The 19,704-nt window shown below is 37.6% G+C and overlaps 1 protein-coding gene across 1 annotated transcript; it reads left to right on the forward strand.

The window, feature by feature from the left end:
* Positions 1 to 22: 22 nt before the first annotated feature.
* Positions 23 to 4,480, forward strand: LOC109130017 (uncharacterized). The gene is made up of 16 exons (XM_087496324.1): positions 23 to 163; positions 296 to 333; positions 440 to 536; positions 688 to 756; positions 838 to 902; positions 1,089 to 1,179; positions 1,275 to 1,469; positions 1,670 to 1,731; positions 1,810 to 1,901; positions 2,037 to 2,085; positions 2,303 to 2,379; positions 2,467 to 2,539; positions 2,648 to 2,842; positions 2,925 to 3,012; positions 3,123 to 3,150; positions 4,403 to 4,480. The coding sequence occupies exons 9-13, from the start codon at positions 1,838 to 1,840 to the stop codon at positions 2,679 to 2,681; spliced, it is 297 nt and encodes a 98-aa protein (XP_087352450.1). The 5' UTR covers positions 23 to 163; positions 296 to 333; positions 440 to 536; positions 688 to 756; positions 838 to 902; positions 1,089 to 1,179; positions 1,275 to 1,469; positions 1,670 to 1,731; positions 1,810 to 1,837; the 3' UTR covers positions 2,682 to 2,842; positions 2,925 to 3,012; positions 3,123 to 3,150; positions 4,403 to 4,480.
* The last annotated feature ends 15,224 nt before the right edge of the window (positions 4,481 to 19,704 follow it).

Raw genomic sequence — 19,704 nt, forward strand, 5'->3', positions numbered from 1 at the left:
AGGGTCCATTAGTTGATGAGACGTTGTCGTTTTGCAGCATCGTCTCCTTCCATTTCCTAGTCTGTAAACAAAACGGAACGGAGGACTCAGGAGTGACGACTGAGGAGTGAGGAGTGAGGAGTGAGGAGTGAGGACTGATCTGAGCTTTCGGTATTGATAAGAGGTACCTCTCCTTTGGTACTTCTTCGCTTTAATTATAGTTTTGGTTCTGTGAAACAGGTGGGCGTTGATTAATTTATTTGACTCTCTCTCTCTCTCTCTCTCTCTCTCTCTCTCTCTCTCGTTGATGATTCAGAAATCAGAACACAATCGTCGCCAACGTGCTTGCTTAAGGTAACAACATAAACTGGTTCTACTGATTTCATCGATGAGTTTTTCTTTTCTATTTTATTTTTGGGTTACAGTTACAATTTAAAGGGTTAATTATTTTGTGAATCAGGTCAAGGAGATCATCACTGAAGGAGGTAGAGAGAGCATGTACAACTAATTCCATACATGACACCATTCTATGAGCCAACGTCCAAGAACACCTCCAGGTTTTGTTTCATATTATCCTTCACTTATGTATGATTTTGTGTTATTTTATGTTCCTTGTGTTGCTTTGAAATTTGTTAATGATCAGTGTTTCTCTTCTTATTAAATTTTGAAAACATTTTGCTTAATTAACTGGGAGTTTTACTGTTGCAGGGACCTGAGATGAAGTGGAATTGATAATGATGCTGGTTGTTCCTGTTCTCGTAGTGTCACCACATTCTTGTAGGTATCTTTTACTATGTGAATTCATTATCTTCATACAGTTGGTACCTATATGTGTGTGTTTTGATTGCATATCCACAGGCTGACATCATTGTTCGTGGTTCTGCTGGTTTGCCTTGAAGGTCTTAGACCAAGTCTTCCCAAAGGTACACTCTCTTCTTATTGACATTAGTGTAGTCATTCCATCACTGATCGATTGGTGATGGTTCCTCATGATCTTTTTTGTCTTTTCTTGGCTACATCTTCAGTTAGTATTATTCTTCCTCTTAACCGATTTTTGTTTTGTTCTTTCTATATAAGTGAAAAACAGCTCTCTCTCTCTTTGTTTGCAGATCATGAGGAACCAGGATTACTGTGTGGGAGGTTCGAAGAGAAAGAAAAATCATTGTGGGAGTGCGTTTGATTTCTGAGTTTAACTTTCAGGTTACCTCACATCTATGCACCTTTTGGCTAATAGCATATCAGTTGTTTTATTTAATATTGGCTAGTGTTGGTCCTTTGTTTCTTGTGTTTCCCAGATGATGTTCTTGCTGTGTACACACATTCAGATGAGAGATCGATGATCCACAGATTCTTTCCTACACGTTTTTGTTCTTAGACTTTGTCTTTTGTAACTGGTTTTTGTATTCAATGTCTTTTTAACGAAAACATCTCTTCTCTGTTGCAGATCATGGAGGCACCAGGGGGGACTGATATGACAAATCTTTCTTCTGGTCTGTTATATTTTTATGTTTCTTGGTGCTACATCTTTTTATAACCATTGTCGTCATTACAGCCACAAGTTGACCGTTGTTCTGTTATGTCTCACTTTATCTGTCGTTGCTCCATGTTACCTCTTTCACGGTCTCTTCTTTCCCTTTCGTTATATTATACTGTTCACATACAAGCTAATGTTTTTCTTTGCTTGCGTTAGATCGTGGAGGTTCAAGGCCTTCTTGGTGGGAAGGATGGTTGGCTCATAACTTCGAGTTTCTGGTTACTTCACATATATCTTGCTTGTTTTTTTAATTAACTAATGGCTATTGTTTCTTGACCTTTGTGTTTGTTTTTCAGAAATCACTTCACTTTGCAGATGTAAGATATGTCTTGCAAACGAGTTTGTTCTTCTATCTTATCCTCCCATGCAAAAGGCTCGACAAATTCAGGTATTCATTCCGTTTTCCCTCCCAAATCTGTTGCAATCAATTTGTTTTAATACTACTTATTTCGGGTTCCTGAGATTTGGACTGTGCCATTGGGGAGTCTTCAACATTATTTTGCTATGTAATTGAAAATTTCAGTTAACAGTAATGTCGCTGATCTTCCCTATCTTCCTAGTGAAGTTGGCATGTATGTTTTACTTTTAAGCCCAAGACCCTTTATTTTTGTGGAGGAGGATGCTTTGATCGGCTGGTGATGCTTTTGATGGATCGTTTTTGTCTTCTCTGCGCTACATCTTCAGGTAGTCTTCTTCCTCTTAACTGATTTTTTCTAGGGTTTGGTTTCTAAATTGCATAGGTAGCTTTATATTTGTCCATGTTATTTACTTGTTGTTATGTTGTTTCAGGTTTTGGATGATGCTTCTATCGATGAGAGTGATGGCTTTGATGGACACGCTTCTTCTCTGTGCTACTTCTTCAAAGGGTTTTGTTCTTCCTCTTAACACGTCTTTTACTTCTTCTTTTTTTTTTTTTTTTGTTTGTTCCTTACGTTTCTTTCTTCGGTTTGCAGGTCTTTTGGAAGCAAACCGTGATCCAATCATCACGTTTCTAATCCATGTTATTGTCTTCAACCGCTCTCATGGGTTCCTTGCTCTAAACTTATCTCTATTTGCTTCTTTATTGTCACTTTGGTTCGGTGGATTTGTCTTATCTTCTAGTTACATAATGTCGTTTTTGTTTTGCTGGTTTAGATTTGTGGAGGATGATCCTGCGATTGATCAGTGATGGCTTTGTCTGATCGTTGTCACTCTCTTACTGATGTTGCTCTTCTAGAGTTTGGTTTCTAAATTGATCATTCAAGGCTTTTTTATTGTGGAGGAGGATGCTTTGAACGGTTGGCGACAGTTTTGATGGCTTGTATTTGTCCACTCTCGCTACATCTTCAGGTAGTCTTCTTCCACTTAACCGATTCTTTCTGTTTCTTTCTATATAAAGTGAAAAAAACATCTCTGTCTCTCTTTGATGCAGATCATGAGGATTTGGATTACTGTGTGGGAGGTTCAAAGTGAAAAAACAAACATTGTGGGAGCGTTTGATTTCTGAGTTTAACTTTCAGGTTGCCTCGCATCTATACACCTTTTTGCCTCTCAGTTGTTTTATTCAATATTGGCTATATTTTTACTGTTCACAGTGTGATAAGCTAATGTTTTTCTTTGCTTGTGTTAGGTCGTGGAATGTCGAGAATGTGAAGGAGGTACGTAGTTCCATTTTGTTAACTTTCCATCTACAGTATTCTCTGTTACCTCGTTGGTGGTTTTTCTCTGCAGGTATGGTCATTTTTTCTTCCCCTTTTCTCTTTTTCTCTTTCTGATTTCATGATTTGCATTTTTCTACCTTTTAAATGCTAATCACTTCTGTTTGGGATGGTGCTTCTCTTTCTATGTGAATTTGAATGATGCAAGTAGATGTTCTGTTTAGACTTGTTTGCCTAGTTTCCTTTCAAGTCTACAAGTTGTCTCAACAGGGCTGACTGAACTTGGGGATTCCATCTTTTTCGGTTTATTTGTCTTGACGCCTTTGTCTGTCTGTCATTTCTTCTGATTGTTATATGATTACTGTGTATTTTTAAGCTTTAATTTCCTCATTAGTTGCTGATTTCAATTGGTATGTTTCATTTTTTTTGGTTATTAATTGTCTTGTGTGTGTCTTCCAGCTTGATTTCTTTCATCCATCACTTGAATCTAATCTTTTGCAGTCTACTAGCAGTCAGATGAAAGATGACCATACGTTCTTTTGTTATATGGGTTTGTACTTGTTTTTTTTACCTTTATAAGATAAATGTCTACTAACGTAGTTTTTTTGTATTGAATATCTTGGAGTCTTTTACGACTTTTCTAGTCTGAGCTCATCTAGTGCAGACAGCTAGACATGTTGATTCATGAGTCATGACTCATGACCGTTGTTAACAACCGGTGAGGTGGCTTTTATGTTGTGGTGTGTGTAGATTACTTGTTGCGCCTTGCAGTCATAAAACGGCCAGTCTGCCACAATGAACTTTCACTTTTCTAAATTGCTTGGGTGGTCTTTTCTTATTTACTTGTCTGTTTTCTTGTTGATTAAGATTGTGGAAGATGCTATAAATATTGATCGGTGATAGCTTTGATTGATTGAGATTGTGTCACACGTTTTCTCCTTTGCCGGTGTCCTTTCTCCCAAATTCAGTTCCTAAGTAGATTGTTTTTTTCTGTACGTTGATACAGATCGTGGACGCAATGGGATTTCTATGTTGAGTATCTTGAGTTGAATGTATCTTCTCGCCTATTATCTTTTGGTTTCTTCTGATTTCTCTGTGCTGCATCTTTTTTTTGGTTATTCCCCCAAATAGCACAACTGCCTGTTATATCAACACTTACCTCTGTTATATTCCGTCTCAGTTGATCTTTGATCTCTCGGCATTTCATGTTACCTCTTTGCCGGTTTCTTATTTCTCTCTGTTTCCTTATCAGGTTTTGGATGATGCGTGATTGAAGGGAAACGCTTCTTCTCCGTGCTAACGACGTCTTCAGGGGTTTTGTTCTTCTTCTTCTAAAACTCAGTCTCTGTTTGTTTTTTATGAACAGATCATTGGATTTTCTAGGTTTGGTTTCTAAATTAATATTGCATGCTATTTACATGTTGATGTTGTTATGTTGTTTCAGGTTTTGGATGATGAGAGTGATCATGGTTTTGATGGACACGCTTCTTCTCTGTGCTACTTCTTCAAAGGGTTTTCTTCTTCCTCTTCACAAACGTCTTTAATTTACTTCTTCTTTAATTTTGTTCATGTTCCGTACCTTTTTTTTCTTCGTTTTTTGCAGGTGTTTTGGAAGCCAGTTATGATATGATCATGGCGTTCTCGCAGGTTTCTTGATCTAAACCCATCTCTATTTGATTCTGTAGTGTCTCTTTGGTTCGGTGGTTTTTTTCTAATTACATGTCATTAACTTTTCGTTTTTTTGTTTTGTTGGTTTAGATTTGTGGAGGCTTTGATCGGTGATAGCTTTGTTCGTTGTCACTCTAATTCATGTTATTCTTCTAGGGTTTTGTTTGTGAATTGAATCGTTCAATGTTTTATTTATTATGTTCATGCACTCTTCTTGGCTCTGTTAATTTCAGATAGATTGTGGAGGAAGGAAGTTACTTTGATCGGTTGGTGATGGTTTTGATGGATCGTTTTTGTCTTCTCTGCGATGTCTTTAGGTAGTCTTCTTCCTCTTAACCGATTTTTTTTAATAACTTTTCTATACAAACTATAAAGTGAAAAAAACATCTCTTTTCTCTTTGTTGCGGATCATGAGGCACCAGGTGGGAGGTTCGAAGAGAAAAAAAAAACATTATGGGGAGTGCGTATGATTTTAACTTTCAGGTTACCTCACATCTATAACACGTTTTTGCCTATCAGTTGTTTTTATTTAATATTTACTCTTGTTTGGTCCTCTGTTTCTTGTGTTCCCCAGATGATGTTATTGCTGTGTACACACATTTAGATGAGAGATGGATTCACAAATTCTTTCATACATGTGTTTGTTCCTCCTAAACTTTGTCCCTTTTTTTAATTATTGTTTAATGTCTTTTTAATGAACATATCTCTCTCTTTGATGCAGATCATGGAGGCACAGCGGGACTAATATGATAAACTTCGTACCTTTATGTGTGTGTTTTGATTTCATATCCACAGGCTGACATCAGTGCTCGTGGTTATGGTGGTTGGAACTTTACGTTTGCCTTGAAGGTCTTCCCAAAGGTACACTCTGATTTGATAAATCTTCACTATAACAACCATAACTTAATCTTTGTTTTGTTATGTCTCAGTTTATTTTGAACATGAATGATGCCTTTGTCTGCCGTCGTCGTCGTCGGTTCCTGTTGCCTCTTTGACGGCACCCTCTTTCCCTTTTATCTTATTTTAGTGTTGTTTTTAGATCAGCTAATGTCTCTCTTTGATGCAGATAACGAGGATCCAGGATTCCTAAATAGAGAACCAGCATTCAGATGAGAGATCGATGATCCACAGATTCTTTTAATTATTCTTAAACTTTGTCCTTTTTAACTATTTTTTGGTATTCAATATGTGTTTTTAACGAGAATGTATTTCTCTTTGATGCAGATCGTGAAGGCACTGGGAGGCCTGATATGGTAAATCTAAGCCTCTGGTCTGTCATCTCTTTAAGGTTTCTTCTGTGCTACATCTTTTAATTATCATCCATCTTCTTTACAACCACAAGCTAACCTTTGTTCTGTTATGTCTCAGTTTATGTTGAAGGAGGATGCCTTTGATCTATCGTTGCTCCCCCCTGTTGGCTCTTTGACAGTCTCCTCTTTCCCTTTGTTATATACTTACTGTTCACAAAGCTCAGCTAATGTTTTTCTTTGCTTGTGTTAGATCGTGGTTTGAGAGTATATAACTTCGAGTTTTCTGGTTACTTCACATTTATACTAATGGGTAATGGATATTGTTGGTGAGGTATATATGTTCATCTTTACTAATGTTTTTCTAGGGGTTTGGTTTTTTTAAATATTGCATAGGTTGCTTGCTTTATAAATATGTTCATGTGATTTTTCATTGTTGTTTTGTACTTATTTCAGGTTTTGGATTTAGGAGGATGCTATTATGGGATCATCAGTGATTGACTTTGATGGAAACGCTTCTTCTCCGTGATGTCTTCAGCGGTTTTGTTCTTTACTCATAAGTGTTTACACAGGGCTCTGTTTAAAAATTCTGGGAATTGGGCTCTGGGGTTAATTTGGCCCACCATAATTCTTTATTTCTTCTTTTAGGGTCCATTAGTTGATGAGACGTTGTCGTTTTGGAGTATCGTCTCATTCCATTCCATCCCCTTGTCTGAAAACAAAACGGAGCGGAGGACTTGAGGAGTGAAGACTGATCTGAGCTTTCGATATTGATAAGAGGTTTGTTCTCAGACCTCTATTTTATGGCCAAAATCTTATTCTCATCCCATTGACTATCATCTGATGATTTTGTCCTTTCTCTCTCTCTTTCAGGTTCCGAGCCCAACACTGTAGTCAAGTAATGTCCAAGGAGATGGTCCTTGTTAGCCTTCTTCAATCGGGCTCTTACTTAAGCTCCTCTCTAAACCAGAGGTTTGCTTTTTTATTCATCTTCGCATATAATTTGGTCTCTTTCCTCTCTTCACCATCGTTGTTGTTGCTTGTTGGTTTGGTCTAACTTCCTTTTTTATCTGGTGTTTCAGGATATCCTGTTCTTGGTGTGGGGTTTTACGGCATCTTTGGCCAGAGCGTCGGGATCACAGGTTATGCTTTTTAATGGTTGTTACTTTGACGTTTGTTTGAGCTTAATCCAGGTTATGCAACTGAATTCTATATTCTTTCTTCTTGATGAATTCAGATATGGTGCAAGTAAGGATGGGAGGACCTTGTTGTTTCCATGGCGTATTTCTCTTTAACTACTCTCATCTTATTACTTATTTGACTGATTCTAGATGGTTTTTTTCTAAAAAAATTCATGTGTTGATTGATGATTGTCTCACTAATTGTAGGGAAAGGAGTGTCACAAACATGGCTGCTAGCTAGCTCTACCAAGACCATGAGCAACGTCCAAGAAGAACCACTCCAGGTTTTGTTTCAATCATGGTTAAGTTCAACTGCTTTTTTTTAGCCATTCTTATATGTTATTTCAGGATAAAAGATCCGTGTTAGAACCAAGTAGCTACAACAAACAAAGCAAGCTCAGGAAATAACAATTTACTCCTACCTACCAAAGCACAGAGGTCAACAACAAGGCCATGTTCTCTATCTTTCTTTGTGAGAGTGTTAAGTGAGATCATGAGAGGCTATTCTAATTCTTTTTTATCTTCTTCTTGTTCATTCAACAATAATCTTCGGGATGCGGACGTCTGAGCAGATTAGCTAGTATGCTGACTTATCTCCGGGATGCGGACGTCTGAGCAGATTAAAACTGATTCTATTGGATTGATGGTGTTTGACCAAGTACAGGTTTACAGACTGTGGCGAGTTTTGTCAAGAACCACCCGTGGCCTAACGTTGATGCTTTTAGCGAAGTGCTGCGAAACTATTATCGTCTAACCGAAAGAAAGGTACAAAACTGTATCGTTATCACTTAAGCATGACTAACCACATGCCTTGTTTTGCTGAATCTTGGTTATAATTAATAGAGTGACCTTTTCTTTCAGATTTAGATACTACTACACTGTGCTTTTTGGCTGTCTCAAGGAATCTCGTCATCTGCTCACAGGTACATCTACACAGACATACTTTCGCGCTATTGACAATTCTCTTTGAATAAACCCACACTCATCTTTGTGATGCTGTTTTCTCTTTCTCTTTTCAGCTGATATGGGACCGGGCTCTTGGACTGCCACTAGAGCGGCCAAAGAGTGTAAACATGCCCTCCCAAAGGTGAATCTTTGCAACTTCGTGGGGCTCTTAAAGCTCCTCTACATCTCTCCGAGTGAGTTGTTTCAGCTCTTGAAAATAATTGTCCTTGGTTCCAGCCCAACAAATTTGAGAGATAAGAGACGGAGAGAGATCGTTCTAATGGCAACAAGAGAGCAACATGATGATGGTTCGAATCTACTACTCAACAGAATCCATGATTTTTGAGTCGAATTTTCTTTTTAAATTTGTTCTAGTTTCTTTATTTTTGATCGAGACTGAAATTTTGGGTTTAATATGTTTCTCGTATGGGTTTCTGGAGCTTCGAACCTCCAATCCATGGGTTCCTTATCCCAGATAGAGTATCTATCTATGGTCCAATATTACTCGGCCAGGGTTTGTTCTCATACCTTTATTTTATGGCCAGATCCTCTTCTCTTCTCCATTGGCTATCACCTGATGATTTGTTTGCTATTCTCTCTCATAGGTTCCGAGCCAACACTGCAGTCAAGCAATGGCCAAGGAGATGGCCTTGTTAGCCTTTTTCAATCGGGCTCTACTTAAGCTCCTCTCTAAACCAGAGGTTTGTTTTTTTAGACATCTTCGCATATAATTTGGTCTCTTTCCTCCTCACTTCACCACCATCGATTGGTCTAACTTCCTTTTTTATTTGGTGTTTCAGGATATACATGCTCTTTGGCAACTTCTCGTCCAAAGCGTGGGAATCACAGTTTATGCAACTTTTGCTTTTTAATGGTTTTTATTTTAATTGTTAAGTTGTCTCTTCCTACTTTGACGTTTGATTGAGCTTAATTCAGGTTATGCAACTTAATATCATATTTTTTTCTTCTTGATTGATTCATGTATGGTGCAAGTGAGGATGGGAGGACCTTGTTGTTTCCATGGCGTATTTCTCTTTAACTACTCTCATCTTTTTACTTATTTGACTGATTCTATATGGTTTTTTTTTTTTTAATTTCACGTGTTGATTAATTGTCTCACTAATTGCAGGGAAACGAGTGTCACAAACATAGCTGTTAGCTCTACTGATCAATGAATGAGACCATGAGTAACGTCCAAGAAGAAGAAGAAGAAGAAGAACCCCTGAGGGTTTTGTTTCAAATCATCCATCACTAGTGTTTAAGTTCAACTACTTCTTTTAACCATTCTTGTTATTGCAGGATAAAGTGCCGTGTTGGAACCAGTAGCTAAAACGCAAAGCAAGCCTCAGGAAATAACAAGTTACTCCTACTGAAGCAAGCACAGAGGTAAACAAACTTCTGCTTTTCTTAGCCTTAGGGTTGATGATGACCCAAACAATAACGACATCAATAGTATAATCATCCTCACTCATCTTCACCATCATGCAAGTACAGTTTCCTGTTAGACAATTTGATAAACGAATGATCACCTTCTCTTCTTTTTTCTTGTCTTGTCTTCTAACTCTTGAGTATCGTTGATGAATTAGCTGGATACTGTGCCAAGTGAGTATCGGAGGAGGACAGACGTTATTTGTTTCTATGACGTTTCTTCATCTTCTTCAACTCTTATCTGATTTGATCGAGCAAGTAAAGGTATAACAATTCTATTAGAATTTTAAATTAGCATCTGATGGTTCTTCTTCTTGTTCTCTTTTTGCAGATCGTGGAGAAACTGATTAAAACTGATTCTATTGGAGTGATGGTGTTAGACCAAGTACAGGTGTACAGACCATGGCGAGTTTCGTCAAGAATTTGTTCTAGTTTTTTTTTATTTTTTATCGAGACTGAGAGTTTGGTTTTAATGTGTTTCTGTAGGTATTGAGAATTTAGGGTTCTTGGAGCTTCGAACCTCCAAGCCATGGGTTCTTTATCCCAGATAGAGAAGCTATCTATGGTCCAATATTACTCGGTCAGAGTTTGTTCTCAGACTTCTATTTTATGGCCAGATCCTCTTCTCTTCTCCATTGGCTATCACCTAATGATTTTGTTTGCTCTCTCTCTCTCATAGGTTCCGATCCAACACTGCAGTCAAGCAATGGCCAAGGAGATGGCCTTGTTAGCCTTCAATCGGGCTCTTAACCAGAGGTTTGCTTTTTACATCTTCGCAAATAATTTGGTCTCATTCCTCACTTCACCACCATTGCTGTTGTTTCTTGTTCGATTGGTCTGACATATTTTTTCATCGATTGGTTCTACTGATTTTACTGATGAATTTGCTTCTTTTTTTTCCTTAAGTTGTTGTTGTTGTTGGTTTTATTTTGTTTTATTTTTGGTTACAATTACAATTTAAAGGTTTAATTATTTTGTGAATCAGGTCAAGGAGATCACTGAAGGAGGTAGAGAGCATGAACAACTAATTCCATAAATGATACCATTCTATGAGCCAACGTCCAAGAAGCAGGAGAAGAACACCTCCAGGTTTTGTTTCATATCATCCTTCACTTATGTATGATTTTGTGTTATTATTTGTTCCTTGTGTTGCTTTGAAATTTGTTAATGATCAGTGTTTCTCTTCATATTAAATTTTGAAAACAATTTGCTTAACTGGGAATTTTATTGTTGTAGGGACCTGAGACGAAGTGAAATTGATGATGATGTTCTTATTCTCGTAGTGTCACCACATTGCTATAGGTATGTCTAATTTAGCCTTATTTTATGATGTCAAACTATTTTTCTATGTGAATTCATTATCTTCACAAAGTTCGTACCTTTGTGTGTGTGTTTTGATTGCATATCCACAGGCTGACATCCTTGTTCGTGGTTATGTTGGTTTGCCTTGAAGGTCTTAGACCATCCCAAAGGTACACTCTCTTCTTATTGACATTGTTGTAGTCATTCCATCACTGATCGATTGGTGATGGTTTTAGTTGATGGATCTTTTTTTGTCTTTTCTTGGCTACATCTTCAGGTAGTATTATTCTTCCTCTAAACCGATTTTTGTTTTGTTCATTCTATATAAGTGAAAAAACAGCTCTCTCTCTTTGTTGCAGATCATGAGGAACCAAGATTACTGTGTGGGAGGTTCAAAGAGAAAGAAAAATCATTGTGGGAGTGCGTTTGATTTCTGAGTTTAACTTTCAGGTTACCTCACATCTATGCACCTTTTGTTTTATAGCATATCAGTTGTTTTATTTAATATTGGCTAGTGTTGGTCCTTTTTTTCTTGTGTTTCCCAGATGATGTTCTTGCTGTGTACACACATTCAGATGAGAGATCGATGATCCACAGATTCTTTCCTACACGTTTTTGTTCTTAGACTTTGTCCTTTGTAACTGGTTTTTGTTCAATGTCTTTTTAACGAGAACATCTCTTCTCTGTTGCAGATCATATGGAGGCGCCAGGGGGGACTGATATGACAAATCTTTCTTCTGGTCTGTTATATTTTTATGTTTCTTGGTGCTACATCTTTTTATAACCATTGTCGTCATTACAACCACAAGTTGACCGTTGCTCTGTTATGTCTCACTTTATCTGTAGTTGCTCCATGTTACCTCTTTCACGGTCTCTTCTTTCCCTTTGTTATACTTTACTGTTCACATATATAAGGTAATGTTTTTCTTTGCTTGTGTTAGATCGTGGAGGTTCAAGGCCTTATTGGAGGGAAGGATGGTTTGCGTATAACTTCGAGTTTTTGGTTACTTCACATATATCTTGCTTGTTTTTTAATTAACTAATGGCTATTGTTTCTTGACCTTTGTGTTTGTTTTTCAGATATCACTTCACTTCGCAGATGTAAGATTTGTCTTGCAAACGAGTTTGTTCTTCAGGTATTCATTCCGTTTTCCCTCCCAAATCTGTTGCAATCAGTTTGTTTTAATATTACTCCATGATTTATTCCTGGTTCCTGAGATTTGGACTGTGCCATTGGGGAGTCTTCAACATTACTTTGCTATGTTATTGAAAATTTTCAGTTAACAGTTATGTCGCTGATCTTCCTAGAGTTGCATGTATGTTTTACTTTTAAGCCCTAGACCCTACATTTTAGTGGAGGAGGATGCTTTGATCAGCTGGTGATGGTTTTGATGGATAGTTTTTGTCTTTAGTGCGCTACATCTTCAGGTAGTCTTCTTCCTCTTAACTGATTTTTTCTAGGGTTTGGTTTCTAAATTGCATAGGTAGCTTTATATTTGTCCATGTTATTTACTTGTTGTTATGTTGTTTCAGGTTTTGGATGATGCTTTTATCGATGAGAGTGATGGCTTTGATGGACACGCTTCTTCTCTGTGCTACTTCTTCACAGGGTTTTGTTCTTCCTCTTAACACGTCTTTTACTTCTTTTTTTGTTTTGTTTGTTCCTTACGTTTCTTTCTTCATTTTGCAGGTCTTTTGGAAGCATACCATGATCCAATCATCACGTCTTTAATCCATGATATTGTCTTCAAGCGTTCTCATGGGTTCCTTGCTCTAAACTCATCTCTATTTGCTTCTTTATTGTCACTTTGGTTCGGTGGTTTTGTCTTATCTTCTAGTTACATAATGTTGTTTTTGTTTTGCTGGTTTAGATTTGTGGAGGATGATCCTGCGATTGATCGGTGATGGCTTTGTCTGATCGTTGTCACTCTCTTACTCATGTTGCTCATCTAGAGTTTGGTTTCTAAATTGATCATTCAAGGCTTTTTTATTGTGGAGGAGGATGCTTTGACCGGTTGGCGACAGTTTTGATGGCTTGTATTTGTCCACTCTCGCTACATCTTCAGGTAGTCTTCTTCCACTTAACCGATTGTTTCTGTTTCTTTCTATATAAAGTGAAAAAAACATCTCTGTCTCTCTTTGATGCAGATCATGAGGATTTGGATTACTGTGTGGGAGGTTCAAAGTGAAAAAACAAACATTGTGGGAGCGTCTGATTTCTGAGTTTAACTTTCAGGTTGCCTCGCATCTTTACACCTTTTTGCCTATCAGTTGTTTTATTCAATATTGGCTATATTTTTACTGTTCACAGTGTGATAAGCTAATGTTTTTCTTTGCTTGTGTTAGGTCGTGGAATGTCGAGAATGTGAAGGAGGTACGTAGTTCCATTTTGTTAACTTTCCATCTACAGTATTCTCTGTTACCTCGTTGGTGGTTTTTCTCTGGAGGTATGGTCATTTTTTCTTCCCCTTTTCTCTTTTTCTCTTTCTGATTTCATGATTTGCATTTTTCTACCGTTTAAATGCTAATCACTTCTGTTTGGGATGGTGCTTCTCTTTCTATGTGAATTTGAATGATGCAAGTAGATGTTCTGTTTAGATTTGTTTGCCTAGTTTCCTTTCAAGTCTACAAGTTGTCTCAACAGGGCTGACTGAACTTGGGGATTCCATCTTTTTCGGTTTATTTGTCTTGACGCCTTTGTGTGTCTGTCATTTCTTCTGATTGTTATATGATTACTGTGTATTTTTAAGCTTTAATTTCCTCATTAGTTGCTGATTTCAATTGGTATGTTTCATTTTTTTTGGTTATTAATTGTCTTGTGTGTGTCTTCCAGCTTGATTTCTTTGATCCATCACTTGACTCTAATCTTTTGCAGTCTACTGGCAGTCAGATGAAAGATGACCATAAGTTCTTTTGTTATATGGGTTTGTACTTGTTTTTTTTACCTTTATAAGATAAATGTCTACTAACGTAGTTTTTGGTATATCTTGGAGTCTTTTACGACTTTTCTAGTCTGAGCTCATCTAGTGCAGAAAGCTAGACATGTTGATTCATGAGTCATGACTCATGACAGTTATTAACAACCAGTTAGGTGGCTTTTATGTTGTGGTGTGTGTAGATTACTTGTTGCACCTTGTAGTCATAAAACGGCAAGTCTGCCACAATGAACTTTCACTTTTCTAAATTGCTTGGGTGGTCTTTTCTTATTTACTCGTCTGTTTTCGTGTTGATTAAGATTGTGGAGGATGCTCTAAATATTGATCGGTGATGGCTTTGATTGATTGAGATTGTTACACACGTTTCTCTTTTGCCGGTGTCCTATCTCCAAAATTCAGTTCCTGAGTATATTGTTTTTTTCTGTATGTTGATACATATCGTGGAGGCAATGGGATTTCTATGTTGAGTTGAATGTATCTTCTCGCCTATCATCTTTTGGTTTTTTCTGATTTCTCTGTGCTGCATCTTTTTTTGTTTTTTTCCCCGAATAACACAACTGCCTGTTATATCAACAATTACCTCTGTTTTATTCGGTCTCAGTGATCTTTGATCTCTCGGCATTCCATGTTACCTCTTTGCCAGTGTCTTATTTCTCTCTGTTTCCTTATTAGGGTCTATCTGTAATTTTCTTCTGATTGTTATATGTTTATAGGGTATTTTTAAGCTTTGATTTCCTCATTGGTTTCAGCAAGGAATGATCTCAATTGGTATGTTTCATTTTTGTTATTATTTCTCTTCTGTGTGTCTTCCAGCTGGATTTTTGTATGTCTACTAACGTGGTTTTTGTATTAAATATATTGGAGTCTTTTAGGATTGTTCTAGTATGAGCTCATCTTATGCAAAAAGCTAGACATATTCTTGTTACACAGGTTAACAGTAAGATTTGGACAGTGCCATTGGGAAGTCTTCAACATTATTTTGTCATGTTATATGCTTATGATTGTGTTTATTTTTTTTTTAATGTGAAGTGTTTAATCCTACTCTCATATGCTTTTGATGGTGGTTTAGATGCTAATCACTTCTGTTTGGGATGGTGTTTTCTCTTTCTTTGTGAATTCATTATCTTCGTACATGAATTTATATTATGCAAGTAGAACTTCTATTTGGACTTGTTTGCCTAGATTCCTTTCAAGTCTACAAGTTGTCTCAACAGGGATGAACTTGGGGTTCCATCTTTGGTTGTTCAGGTGTAATGAGCGTCTTTTTCCTGGGTTAGATTCTTGGTATTTAAGAGAAGTAAGCTGTGAGTTCCTCACTGGTTGCCTCTAGGATTGATCTCAACTGGTATGTTTCATTTTTGTTAATTGTTTTCTCCTTTGTATGTCTAATTGTATTTTCCCATGATTTCTTCATCAATCAGTTTACTATGATTAATTTGCAGTCTACTCGCAATGAGATGAAAGATGATCATTACATCCTTTTAAAATGGGTTTGTACTTATTTTATGTCTTTTTCATGATGGATGTGTTTACTTAAGTAGAGTTTTTGCATTGAACATCTTCAAGTTTTTCAGGTTTTCATTCCTTCTTAGATCTTCTGCTATCTGTTGATTTATATATATTGCCTGCATTTTGAAGTGTAATGTTCCTCATCTACCTCGTTCAATTCGCATTTCTGCTTATGCCTGATTCTTTTGTTAAGTCTTTTTCATAGATATTTCAGGTTACTACTTGGTTTCTTCCTTGTTTAACCTTTTGGTGAGCTACATCTATTCCTAGTTTTTTTTTTTAATCTCAATTTTACATGCTTGTGTTGGTAGCTAATCTATTTATGAATTGCTTCCCATCATAATAGGTATGTTGAGTATGTGAAGGAGCCAGACTCCCTTTTTGATTTTTTGGCATCGAAGATTGAATTAGTATTTATAGATGTGGTTTTTTTTCTTCACTTCTTCTGTTTTGGTCACCACTATATTTGAGGGATATGTGATCAGCTTTCCTTCCTTGTAGTCGCTGTTTTGGATTCCTGCGTGTAGATCGTTGGGTAACAATAGTCCTGCCTTTCAGAAGTCTAGTAAACTTGTATGTTGAGATATAGACGATACTCGTTTCATATCCCTTGCCTTGTACTTGATATTAAGAGAAGAGAAAGTGTCTTCTGTAGTAGCTGCCCCTATCCGTTTGTGTCTTTCTACAGCTTATGTGTGAGATCCTTGTTTAAAAACAAACAGAGGAGGCAGACAGACTATGAAGAATTTACAAAGAGGTTCCAGAACTTCAATAGGAGGGCTTGCGAGTGGCAATCTGTTGTTATTCTTTGCCTCAGAGTTCATCATTGTAGCATTGTTGATTTTTAATCTCTTCTTAACTGGTAGCAATCAAATGCAGCAGACAATATAACAACCCCAAACTGAACATAATACTCTATTTTTTACAGTTCAAAGGCAGTGTCAAAATTACAAATCATTGATTGACTAAAAATTAACTCCATAATCACTTAGTTTCCTAAAAAATTCAACAAATATTTATAGACTAGATAACAACCTGCACATAGTGCGGTATAAAATAATTATTTAATGTTTTTACTGTAATTTTTATTTACAAAAATCTATTTTATTCTTGGGTAATTGAAATATTTAAAATTCGATTGTGTAGTATATATCTATAAAAAAAATTGGTATAATAATTAAAATTTAACTGGTGAGAGTTATTATAATATCAATTTTATATTATTATATCATATGAACAAAGAGTTCTTAAAATTCATTTTAAAGATTTTATGAAAAAATAATTAAAGTATATAATTAAGTTAGAAAAATAATATAAAAATTTAATTTTGGGTGTTAATTGTATTTTTGGAAAAACACAATGGTAAAAAAAGGTAAATATTTTTAAAAGCTGATGACAAATAAAGGAAAGAGTGTCCTGAACTCTGTAATGCTAACACCTCGGCTTTTTTGCCAAAATGTTCTTCTAGGGAATTTTATGACGAGAGAGAAACTCGTTTGAATAGATTTCCGGTTTAGCTTAACCTTTGGTATATACTATTTGGTTGTTTTGATTAGTAAATTCTCAATTAATCTTCCTTCCATTGAAACTTTTGTTCATGGATCTATCGACTTGGCCTGTTATTTAATTGAAATACTTGGGCCTATATATGGATTCGACCAAGACCGGGTTTGTAAAAGAACTGGCTAATATCAAGACACGTGGACTAACCGTGGAAATTGTGAGACCGCTTATCACTAGTGTTGGTTGGTTCGTTTGGTTGATTCAAGAACCCATGGCTCTGTTTCAAGAAAAGCTGTCACTATCCTCAAGTTATTCGTCGTTTCATTCTCTTCCAAAAATACTCGTTCCCAAGCATCTTAGTAGCAGAGTCACCGTGACAAGGTCCCGTTCGATTTGCAGAGCTTCGTGGCAAGAGGTTTTGTGGTTCAATTTTATCTTCTCACTTGTTATCATCATCCTCAGTTTTTGATTCGAACTCGAGAAAATGAAGAAATGCACAGAGCAGATCCGAGCAGCCAGTAAGGCCAAAGACGACAGGATCAAGGAGCTTGAAGCTATCATCATCGAGAAGGATGGAATCACAGCTCAATCCGAAGTGAAAATTAGCGAACTGAATTCCCAAGTGCTTACTCTCGAAGGAGAGAAATCCGACTACTCCAAGAACGTGATGGGCTGAAAGCTAAACTTGATTCTGAAGTCAGCAGACTTCGCCGGGATTGTCAGGAAAATGTAGAGTGAACGGCGAAAAAGGCACAGATTCGACTAGATAAAGTCAAAGCTTATCTAGTCGAATAGGATACGGTAGTTCGCCTAATGGAGGACATGTTGAACCAAGCTGTTGGAGTTCTAAGACGGTGCAGTACCTGATCGGGAAAGGGGCCGTTATCCCCGACGAGCGAATCGCGGAGATCAACGAGAGAAAGACCAAGACTAAAGAAGCCGTCAATGCAATGGATATCCTCGAACTGGGAGAGAACGACCTCGTCATGTCCCCAGATCAGCTCGGCTTCGAACTTCTCCATCCTGGGACCGCGGCTCCAAACTCCGTGAGGCACCAACATGGATCTAATGCTGCCATTTTACAGGCCGACTTATCCGATGCTTTGGATGTTTAACTTGTTTATTTTATTTTAGTGGTGAACTCATTTGAGTATGGGTTTTGAAAACCCTTGTATAAACATTGCCGACTTGTTCGGCTCATTTTTTCTTTTGGTTTAATCGGTTTAGGGACTTGCCTTTTTACTTATCGGAATTCTTCCTTTTCATGAGAAAGGGAAGTTTACAATTTCAAGGAGGCTGAGCTTTTCCAATTTCATGAAAATGGAAAAGCTACCCCCCCCCCCGCCATATCCATATAAATCGACCAACATTATCTCTGAATTACCCAAATCGAGAAAAACTTTACATCGAAACAATGCCTAGCTCTATTAGCAGCGTAGAGTCCCCGCTAGCTGGGAACGATATCCCGACATTCTCGAATGTTGAAGCTATCGAAAGAGGAATGGCTTACTATCCGAACATCAGGGTTCCTTGGATGTTAATGTTCCGTGTCAAGCCAGAGGAAAGGCGTGATCTTGAAGAATTTTTCCACTCTGTAGAGGATAGCCACACAAAGTATCGCGATCAGCTTGCTGCTTCGGAACAAGGGCAGCGTGAGTTGTTGCTTAAACTTGAACTGCTTGAATCCCATCCAAAGGACTGGATCGAGAATGGATTTGATAAGATAGAAGCTTTGCCACTGTGTCTGATTGCGTACTGCAATGAGTGCAGTAAAGAGGCGGGTCAGAGGTAAACTCAAACGGATCCCGCCCTGATTGGAGACTTCGTTCCAACGGATGTTAGGCCGTTCTACATTAACAGGCGTGCTAATGAAACTGATATTGCTGAGGCCCATACCTTCTTTCGCCAGGTAACCATCCCTCTTTACCAATGAATAATCAATCTGTTTCCGCTCCGAATTAACTCATTATTGATTGCGTTTGTGCAGATTAAAGCCATGCATCAAGAGCTAAGTCAAAATCTTCAGTATTTTCATATGAAGAGAGGTAGGATTGATCGCCAGCTAAGGAATTTGGAGTCTGAGATTGCTATACTCAAGGCGAGGAGGAAAAGAACTACTAACCTGCTCGACGAATCCGAACAGAAGGCCAGAGCACTGGAGACTCGTCCCGAAGACTGGGAAAAGACTGGGCTACAACTATTGTGGCCAATTCCAAAGCGACTCAAGACGAGTGTTCGTGAGATTGCCGCCAGTAGTACACTAGTTTAGAATTAGCATATTTTACTAATTTGATCCTTTAATTTAAAAGCAGAAATAAGACTTCGCCGCATTGTAGCAGGCAATTTGATCCAAATTGATCGTTGTTTTATTATTTTATATTAAAAATATACCAGAAGCGAGACGTCTCCCGGCTTACATCAGGCAATTTTTGCTAAATGTTTGTAGAAAACAACGATCTGGGCCTCGAAAGTGGGCTATTTACCCCTAACGGGATGTGTTTGTTCGGAGGGCGAGATGCTGGGCTCGGCTTATCTTCTTTGCTTTAGTTCGGATGTCGGACTGCGAAATTATTCTCTGGGTTCGGCTAACCATTCCGTCCGAACTAAAGGTTGGGTGCAAAATAATTACTCTGGGTTCGGCTTATCCCACAAATGAAAGATCGGGTGCGAAAAAAATACTCTGGGTTTGGCTTATCCCTACATATGCAGGTCAGGTGCGTAATAAATACTCTGGGTTCGGCTTATCCTCACGTATAAAAATAATGCGTTGTTACGCGAGTTGATCACCTGGCCAGGGTGTCAACGAGAATGAGTTCGGTACGAACTGATGAATAC

This window comes from Camelina sativa, chromosome 17 (genome assembly GCF_030686135.1).
Source record: "Camelina sativa cultivar CO46 ecotype springtype chromosome 17, ASM3068613v1".
NCBI lineage: Eukaryota > Viridiplantae > Streptophyta > Magnoliopsida > Brassicales > Brassicaceae > Camelina > Camelina sativa.

What these genes read in the sequence shown, in the direction of transcription:
- LOC109130017 (XM_087496324.1), top strand. Translation starts at nt 1,838, where the DNA reads ATGTCTTGCAAACGAGTTTGTTCTTCTATCTTATCCTCCCATGCAAAA. An exon ending in AAAAGGCTCGACAAATTCAG is followed by an intron (nt 1,902 to 2,036) that starts GTATTCATTCCG and finishes TGAAAATTTCAG; the next exon opens with TTAACAGTAATGTCGCTGAT. An exon ending in CTTCCTAGTGAAGTTGGCAT is followed by an intron (nt 2,086 to 2,302) that starts GTATGTTTTACT and finishes ATGTTGTTTCAG; the next exon opens with GTTTTGGATGATGCTTCTAT.